Genomic DNA, 10,273 nt, shown 5'->3' on the forward strand with positions numbered 1-10,273 from the left:
CCAGAGGATGAGTGAGCATTTGTGAAGAGATCAAGAAAGCTATGGTAGCTCTCTTGAGAAAAATCATGTGTCCTTATGCACTCACAGAGCTGTACTCATGTGAGGAAGACTCACTGTATTAATGCCTTTTCCAAGAAAAGAGGAAAAGGGAAAAACCTGGAAAACAGGGAAGTCAGGCGAGAAAACAAACAACTTTGGGGCACAGAAGAAAAGTAGCATTTCTCCAAGGAAGACTTCATCTCTTACCTGACTGCTCAGAAGAGAAGGGAACTAAGTTTCAAAACAGAAATAATTAAGAAATGAGTTATAGCTTTCTAAGCAAAGGAAAGATCATAGGTTTTGTTGTGTTTTAAAAGTTCTGAAACATGAAGATGTCTACACAGGTTTACTAACAGACTCTTAGCTCCAGAGCCTGGGGCTGCTTCTGGTTTGCATCTGATTCCACAGTTACCCAACACTGTACCCAGCCCATATAGGGGCACAATACATAGTTGTTGAACCAAGGAACTACGGGGTTTTCTAAACACTAAATGGACCACCTAGTTTTAACGTAGTATGTACTGTTTTCTATTGCATATATGAAAGTTTCTATTAGATAACACTAGTTCTTACAAGAGGTGACAGTAGGAGCTCACTTGCATATCTTTTTCACAGGATCATTTCTACCTTAAATACGATTTAATGAGAAGCAACTATTGTGTGCACTAAAGCTAAAAAGAGTTGACAGAATGCATAAATGAAGAAACCTCTTGGATTACTGAAGTACCGTCTGTTACAAGCATAATTACCTTCTTAAATTATACATTTTTAAGAGGGTGTGAAATATTTTTTGAAGCAATGCAGTGTTTAGTGGGTGGGAATTATATATATATATATATATATATATATATATATATATATATATATATATTATATGAAAGTACCTAGAAATGTGGGGAATTTTCCTCTCCTCTCTTTATCATCTGAGAGTAAATAAGAACAGGTTTTTAATACCATATATATATTTTTTTTAAATGTCCCTTTCTTCAGTACCACTGTTCCCCAGAAATTACAGGGGTTATGAAATTATTATTCTATTGGGGAAGTTATTTCCAGGTACGAGGCTTCAGCTTTGTAAGAGGCTAACAGCCGTGACCAGCAGATCGAGACACCAAGTTACGTAACCCATAAATGTGACTCCAGCAATATGTCCAGATTCTCTCAAAGGCTTCACCACCGTTTTAGTCATCTGTAAATAGTATGTGCCAACATGTAGGCAAAAGGAGTGCCCTCGCCACGAAGTCTTCTAATGGGAATGTGAGAAGGTGTGAGAAAACAACCAATGCTTTCGTCCAACCCTCTTCCTTTACTGCTTCTTCCCCACCTAGAATTTACACACAAAGTCCTCTAGCTCACTGGGCAGACTCTGATGTCTGCCAGACTGCTTGAGTGGAATAACCAGGAAAACAGGGGCCCGATTTCCAATGTGGAAAGCAAGAGTCTTCCTGAGTGATTCTTGGACTAAGTTCTGTTCTTACTTTGCAATTTGGGAATAGAGCTCATTTCATGCCATTTTCATATGAATATTCCCATGTATTAGACTCATTATTTTCTTCTTAATAGTGGTGGATCATGAGGCAACATGACTCCCAGCTTCACAGTCTCTTTTCCAATCACAGTTTAAATTTGTTTCAAATGTACCATTAATATCAGCACCATAGTTCAGCTATAGGTATTTCAACTTGGAAATAATTTACGTGACTTATCTTACATAACTAATTTTACAAGCTTGGTGTTTTCCTGTCCCCCTTCTTGCCAATAGCACTAAAAGTGAGATTGTTTAAATGCTATGGGTTTGACTGCTTTCTTTTGTCTGAAAGCGTTACTTGCTCTGGTGCTGCTCGTACCCCAATTTGTAAGATACAGTTTCGTTATTTTTCTGATAGGACACACAACATACCTTATAACGACATGGCTGACTAACGCTGACTTTTTTTCTGCCAACATTTTTCAAATTCTATCGACACGGTTGCTTTTCCTTTGTTTCCTCCCACAAAAGAAGCTGCTTCTTATTATAGCATTGGCATGAAAAACCTGCTTTCCTAATCATGTCGTGCCGGCATCAGCATCAGGTTAACTAGAAATTCTAGTGCAAATTAACTGGTGATAAAAAAAAAATGAAGAGTATATATTATATGTATTTACATTATGTACTTAGAAACTTCAGTTAGTTGCAAATCTGAAATGGTATCTAAGCCACTGCCTGCAATAGCATTTACTCTACAGAACTGTGGATTAAGACATGACCGGCTGTTAAGACACTGAAGAAATCGGGTTATGTGGAGAGCCCATCTGAGTCAGAACTTTGTCCAACCACTGCAGTGGTCCATGAAGATGAATCTCAATCCAGCAGGGAGTACTCGTGACATCCTGGCGATGATACTCAGCTCCCCAGCCCTGGAAAGCAAGAACAGAGTTCAGAGTGATGGCGGCAGACTTTCAGTCAGCCTCTAGAGGAGAGAGACAGGCATCAGTGCACATAGAGCCCACGCGCCAGAGCAGCTCCTGAGACCTGGGGAGAGCGTGCCCTCCACCTTCATGTAAGCACAGGACAATTTGTGCATCAACCAGACACCCGAAGAGGAGTCCAAATCAAAGGATTCTCTCTGGGCTCACAGCTCAACACACGGACCTAGAGTGGTCTGGTCTCTAGGCACACCGGAAACACTGGCAAATCATCTCTCTTCCACAAGGGAAGGGGCCTGACTTTATGTTCAACCTCTTCCTGCTGAAGACAGTGTTTTGCACAAAACGGATGCTCACTACAGACCAGTGACTGGATCTCAAAGGTGTAAAGACAGAAGTGAGGGTGTTCTTGATTATTCAGGGTTGGTTTACAAAGCTTGTTTCTCCTCTCTCTCTTTTAGGCTCACTTTTGGCAATTTCCCATTTATTACCATTCACAGAAGAGACAGTAAAAATAAATAAAAAATAAATTTGCCTATCTTTATTCTCTGTATATTATACATCAGTGACAAGTTATTTTAAAAATAAGAGACATCACACATCACTGTTATTGGGAACAGTGACTATCTGTAGTTCTTAAAAAATCGGATTTCAACACAACCATGCTGCCTGACCAAAACTTTACATTCGTGAGCACAAGCCTCAAGTGCCCCTCTTGATGCCACCTGCAATGGAATGACTGTCCCCGAGTCACTGTGCTCTCCCACTCCTCCCCGCACCCCAAATGTCTGCTCACTCCTGCTCCTTTTCCCTAAAAACTCTAACACCTACTCCCCAGTCTGTTTGTGAATGATAATCTTCTTTTTAAAAATTCTTTATTTAAATTCAATTTAGTTAACATACACTGTATTATTGGGTTCAATGGTTGAATTCAGTGATTCATCAGTTGCATACAACATCCAGTGCTCATTCCATCAAGTGCCCTCCTTCATGTCCCTCACCCAGTTACCCCATCCCCCTACCCACCTTCCCTCTGCCAACCCTCAGTTTGTTTCTTAAGAGTTCAGCATCACTTATGGCTTGCCTTCCTCTTAATTTTGATCTTATTTTAACAAGACGTAAAGCAATCAGAAGAGTTTCCACAGCACCTGTGCCAACACACTCACCCTTTCCACTTCTCAGCACAGATTAATTATGCGCGCTTCCAAATAAGCCAGTCCATCCAGTTGTGCATAAGACTCAAATGCCTTCCCAAGGACATCATTCCCGCAAATCTCCCCATTCTTCCCTACAAGATTTTGTTTTCTGCTGGATCATTCCCATCTACATAGGAACATGCTGAAATATCTCCCATCTTCAAAACACTTCTGCTGGCCCTACCACTCCCACCGCTTACTGCTCTATATTTTTGACTTCCTTTCTAGCAAAACCCCTCAAACAAATTGTCCATACTGGCTGTACCAATTCCTCTCCTTAGGGCTCTGTCCTAAAAGCTCTGATCTTCTCTGTTTTTTTTTTTTTTTTCAAAAGATTTTATTTATTTATTTGACAGAGATCACAAGTAGGCAGAGAGGCAGGCAGAGAGAGAGGAGGAAGCAGGCTCCCTGCTGAGCAGAGAGCCTGATGCGATGCGGGGCTCCATCCCAGGACCCTAGAATCATGACCTGAGCTGAAGGCAGAGGCTTTAACCACTGTGCCACCCAGGCGCCCCTGATCTTCTCTGTTTAACTCAAACCTTGGCAGTTCCATCCAGGCTCATGGATAAATACTGTGCAAACACTGACAATTCTTAAACTGACATCTCCAGCCCAGCCTTCTCTCCCTAAATCCAGACTGGTATCTCTGTCTCCTTCACATCTCTGCTTTGACGCATGTCAGACATCACAGAGGTATTCTCACTAAAACTGAAGGTTTTACCTTCTATCTACACCTGATCCACCTGCATCTTCTCCCTCCCGGGTGGGGGCAACTTTATCTCTTTAACTCCTCCTTTCACCTTCCCCCATGGAATCACCTGCACAACTCAGAATCTCTCCCCTTCTTACACCTTCTATGAGATTGCTCCCCCTAGTGGGCACAACCGTCATCTCTCATCTGAATACTGCAATAGCCCCTTAGCTGGTCTCTACTTCCATACTTGTCTGCATGAATACCTGCAAATCACGTAGCAGCTGCAGTGATCTTTTAAATGTTTAAGTCAGGGGCGCCTGGGTGGCTCAGTGGGTTAAGCCTCTGCCTTCGGCTCAGGTCACAATCCCAGGGTCCTGGGATCAAGGCCCGCAGTGGGCTCTCTGCTCAGCTGGGAGCCTGCTTCCCACCCCCCACTGCCCCCCCACAGCCCCCCCACCCCCCCGTCTCTGCCTGCCTCTCTGCCAAAAATAAATAAATACATAAATAAAATAAATCTTAAATATTTAAGTCAGATCATGAAATCCTAGGCTCAAACACCTTCAGAGGCTCTCCACCTTTTAAAAATAAAAGCTGAAATCCTTGCGTTGGATCTCACCCCCAGCCCCACCCCCGAATCCCTGACTCATGCTCCAGGCACCCTGGCCTCCTTGCTCCTACAAATGTCAGAGTAAGCTTTTGCTGTATGGTTGGCCTTTCCTCTGTGTCTACTGCTTCCCCTCCAGATACCATTACGACTTGACTCCCTCATCTCCTTTAAGTCCCCACAGAGGTCCACCCTGTCTATCTTTATAAAACTTGCAACCGACCCCTACCCCAGCACTCCAATTCCCCATACTCTGCTCTGTTTCTTTCCATTCACATTCTTTATTATAGCTGTTGTTTACTGCCTGTCTCTGCCTTCTGGAATATTGATTCCGTGAAGGCAGTGATCTTGAGTAATCACCGATATATCTCAATTCCTAGAATGGCGCCTGGTGTGGCCCATGGTAGGTGCTCAATAATATCTTATTGACTGACCGACTGAGTCCTAGAATCAGTAAAAATCAAAGCTAAAAGATGCCTTATAGATGATCTAGTCCATCCCCTCTCAGTGGAAGCCACCAGTGTTAGTCCTATAATTTCTTTTTTTAAATTTCAATAATGTGTTTTATTCAATTCAATCTACCTAAAATATTATCCTATCAACACATAATTGATATGAAATTATTAATGAGATATTTTACATTATTTTTATCTGTACTGTCCCCCCCACAGCCACATTAATTTGATCTGTACTGTCTTCCCCCGCAGCCCCAGTTTTGTTGAGATGTAATTGATATATACTGTGTCAGTTTTAGGTGTACATGCAATGATTGGATATACATACATTGCAAGATGACCACAATACATTTAGTTAACATCTATCACCTCACATACTTACCCATTTTTCCCCGTGATGAGAAATTTTAAATTTCTTTAAACTGATTGTCTGTTGCAACATTATTAACTGTTTTCTGTGAACTGTATAGCTTTATGAAATAGATCTAGCTGATCTTAGGACAATCAGATGTCTATGCAAGCTTACGTGACAGTGAAATAATTACCTCTGATGTACTGGCATTTCATCCTAACTTTAAAAACACAGACCTGGAGAAAATAACTAGGAGTCAAATGATTGTTCATTAATGGCAATTTAATGCCCTCTGCTGGTTCCAAAGCATCAGAGCATTTAGAAAGATCTCCAGGTATTTGCTAATAGCTTTACAACATAAAAATGCTTTTAAAGCTTAGCAGTAAATTTGCTTTGTCATCATGAAAGAAAGGGTTTCAAAAAGCCATTTTTTAAATTGAAAACTATATTCTTGATTGTTATTTTTAAAATAATTACTAAAATTATAAATACAATAAAAATAAGAGTATAGAAAAATATGACAACTCTTTTTCATGGTAATCTTAAAAGATTAACAAATTTTACTGTGAAAAAAACCTGGAACAATCCATACTGATTTCCTGGGTGGATATGTGACAATGTGAAAACTGTCACATAGACCCAGAGAGTCGGATAAACAAGCTAAGATTTTGAAATTTCAGAATTATTTGCAACTGCTTTGCAAGAGATGAAACAGCCAAAGACTTCAGTGTGCAAATCCAGTGGGTTTTCCTTCCCACTAACTTCCTCAGTTCTCCGAAGCCTTCACATCAACGTTAGTAAGATCTAATTCAAGAAATTCAATAAATATTCATAAACAGAACAGCTACTACTCGCTCAGAGTTGATCATACCCAACATAATATTTCTATCCTAATTTATTTATGCCTTTATAATAGCACTTAATGTACAGCAGCTTGTATTAGAGCCACTACTGTCTGTTCTGTAGCTTTTTTATAAATATGATTTCTTCTGTTGACCTGTATGCTTTCTAAGAGTAAGAGCAATGTTTTATTTACATCAGATAAATTCAACATTTACTGAGAGACAACCGTGCTCAGCAATTTGAGAGATGAGAAAAAAAAAAACAAAACTTTGTGGCATTAAATCCTATAAAATCATCATTGTCACTTTATCTTCCGCATGAAAAAAATCAGATTACCGCCTTGGTTTTCCTTCAAAAGTAAAATCTTTTAGAATTTTCTTTGGGGCGCTGGGAGGTTCAGTTGGTTAAGTGGCTGCCTTCAGCTCAGGTCATGATCCCAAAGTCCTGGGCTGGAGCCCTTTGTTGGGCTCCCCGCTTGGCAGGAAGCCTGCTTCTCCCTCACCCACTCCTCCTGCTTGTGTTCCCTCTCTCGCTGTGTCTCTCTCTGTCAGATAAATAAATAAAATCTTAAAAGAAAAAAAAAATTTTTCTTTTAACTGCTGAATGAGAGTGGATACTCCTGGAGGAGCTCTTCCTAGAAATACCTGAACAGAGTTCCAAAAGAAACCCCCCAAAGCAACAACAACAACCCTGTTTCCTACTCGAATGGGCGGTATAGACGCCACACACCCAAGAGATGCTTTTTGGTTTGTTTTACTTTGTTTGTCCTCTTTTATCTTACTATCTGAGAGCAAGCATCCTTACCTTAACAAAGCTCATGCGGATAGTGCACATCTTCGTTAACTCGTAGACGACTTCAAATCCATGGTGAACCGACTGCGCCAGCAGCTGAGCGAAGAGCTGGTTGTTGAAGATCTTGAGGCTGCAGCCGCTGGGGATCTTGCACACGGTGGCTGGGTGGAAGCCGTGCTGATAGTTGCAGTTCCGGCTCTGTACGAAGATACTGCTGTCGCTCACACACTCGGCGTACACCTCGCCCCCGACGTAGTATAAATGCACACCTACGAGGTAAAAACAGCGTCCCTCAAACACCAGCATCGTGTTTAGCTTCGGATTAACACCATTCCCTTCTCACTGCAACCTTGTGTTATGTGACTATCTCTCGTGAAATTAATTTTAATATCACCAGCCAGAGTAAAAGAGTGATCAAAATGCCCACTTGTTCTAATTGTACTGTGGGGTTTTTTTCCCCATGAGTCCATTTAAAAGTGGATTGCACCCCATGTTTACAACGATTGCAGAGGCTGTCGTGCACTGCTCCTTCTGTCACTCTCGATCTCACGCTTATTCACTCTCCTAATATCAGAAGCAAAATAAATACATAATGCAGAAAACATCCTTCAGGTCCATGTATCAATAAAAAAATAGAAACTGGGCACAGATAATATCAAGGAAATGTCACTTACCCCTTTAGTGCATACACTAAACCCGCTTCAGGGGAAACAATAAATGAAGTTTACTTTTTTTTTGAAGTTTACATTTTAACAACAATTACGAATCCATTTGTCTTAATAAATACCTCAAAGAGATTTATTTCATTTTAGAACTTGTCACCTACCATTATAGAAATAATGCCTACATTTTACTTAAGAACAACGAAATTCTTGTCACCTTTTCAGATATAAAGACTTCCAGTCAAAATGTTGCTTATTTTACTTTACATCACATTTTTGGACTTAAAAAGCAAAACACCATCCTGAGATTGGTGCTGCCCAAACTAATTTTCATTCCAGATTAAATCTGAGTTGACTCTCTCATTCCAGGTCTCTGGGTTTAAGACTTCACATATATTTATAGCAAGAGACTGGCGTTAAATAAAACAAAGATGCTCCAGTCTAGTGAACATTAAATACCAGCACAGTTTTCCTCCAGCCTTTCAGCAGAAACAAAATTCTCCAGAATTATGTGTCAACGTGATGGTAAATACAATTGTCATGGGGTCACAAAGGGTTCATAGAAATGATCCAGAATACACGGAGACTGATATATCTTGGATCTCCTCTCCTTTTTCCCCAGCCTTCCCCTCCCTTTTCGTTCTCATGTCCATTCTCTCCCTGAACAGCCTGGGGTTAGGCACCCTCAGCCCCGGCCGTGAGAAGCAGGCAAGAGGGTCCTCTTGGCTGGGATATGGTATCTGGCTGCACCGACGTGCTGGAGGTGAGGCTGGGGCAAATACAGACTTCGTTCCCAGTCCCCATGAGCCCCTGGGGAGGGCCGCCCCTGTGGTGGTTATGGTTGTTCAAAAAGAGGGAGAGCTGGTGGGGAAAGAGCCAGAGAATGAGATGGCCCAGTGTTCAGGATGTATTTGAATTGAATGATCTTCAAATTTATAATCCTCCCAGAACCTACTAAGTAGAATCGATAGGATTTTTGTTACCCGACTCTGGTCTTTATTTAGGGGATGATTTTCAATCCTGTGGAAGTATTATCCTCAACCACAGCACAGTTGGCAGAATAAGGAAAGCAGAGTAGAGGCTGGGAAGACAGGCAGGAGTTTAGTGTCCCAAGCAAAAAGAGGGGGCAGAGCCAATGGGATGAGCACACGGAGGCCTGATTTGGCTCTGAACAGCAGGACAAGGGTGGAATTCAACCCCACCATGAAGGAAGCTGAGCTTTGGCTAGAGACAGTGGCATCCAAAGAAAAGTCAAAGGTGTGTGGGTGGCTCAGTTGGTTAAGTGACTGCCTTTGGCTCAGGTCATAACCCTGGAGTCCCAAGACTGAGTCTGGTGTAGGGCTCCCTGCTCAGCAGGGAGTCTGCTTCTTCCTCTGACCCTCTCCGCACTTGTGATCTCTCTCAAATAAATAAAATCTTTAAAAAAAAAAAAAAGTTAAGTAGGCAAATGATTTTATTTGCATCCACTTGATAAACCAAAACCACGGCTTTAAATGACTTGTGTTTTAGATTCAAAATCTCCATAAAGAACAGTGAGCAATAGGATAATGCCCTTCCTGAGATGCCAAAGAGGAACCAGGCAGTGTGGTCCTCAGGCAAGCTCTTCCAACTTCTCTTGGGCTGCATCCCTCTATCTCGGCTTCCCATTTGTGTGTGACTGCCTCCCGCCTTCTAGGAGATGAGGGAGTGTGGAGTCCTATGCTACGGTTACTTAGGGCCAGAGGCACCGTGGGCTTGAATTGGGTCTGCCAAGTCAGACTGCAAATGTGTTCCCTTTGGGTCCTCTTCCACAGTCTTGAATAACAGAGAAATGACAGGAAAGATAGGGAGGAAGGCGGGTTGCTTAGGTTGCTGAGACGGTTCTGAGGCTCTGGACTCTACCAGAAGAAAGAGAAAGTTGAGCCCCAGAGTGGAAGGAATGCACATAGGTTCCCCTGCTGACTGGGAGGGAGGATCAAATGCCAGCACTGAAAGTAAATCTCATTATCCTGTAGCCCTGCTCAGAGACTCTGGTACCTCTTCATTCCCTTTAGAATAATCCCAAACTTCCTGGCTCGAACTCAACACCTTATCATGAGTTTGTAATCCATCTTTGCCTTGCCTTTGTTGCCCTGTCTTCCACACACCATTTTAAAAACATGGCTGAGGGGCGCCTGGGTGGCTCAGTGGGTTAAGCTGCTGCCTTCGGCTCAGGTCATGGTCTCAGGGTCCTGGGATCGAGCCCTGCATC

The 10,273-nt window shown here is 42.1% G+C and overlaps 1 protein-coding gene across 1 annotated transcript in view; it reads right to left on the reverse strand.

Moving 5' to 3' along the window:
• Positions 1-969: 969 nt before the first annotated feature.
• The window catches only part of LOC111158545 (SMAD family member 9), a 42,436-nt gene continuing 33,132 nt past the window's right edge, over positions 970-10,273 (reverse strand). Inside the window, exons 5-6 of the mRNA XM_022520640.1 lie at positions 7,394-7,650; positions 970-2,436 (exon numbers count right to left, since the gene is read on the reverse strand). Coding sequence (XP_022376348.1) covers positions 2,293-2,436; positions 7,394-7,650 — 401 coding nt within the window. The 3' untranslated portion in view covers positions 970-2,292. The remainder of the gene's footprint in view (positions 2,437-7,393; positions 7,651-10,273) is intronic.

Source organism: Enhydra lutris, unplaced genomic scaffold (assembly GCF_002288905.1).
Source record: "Enhydra lutris kenyoni isolate GAN:26980312 unplaced genomic scaffold, ASM228890v2 scaffoldscaffold60, whole genome shotgun sequence".
Taxonomy (NCBI): domain Eukaryota; kingdom Metazoa; phylum Chordata; class Mammalia; order Carnivora; family Mustelidae; genus Enhydra; species Enhydra lutris.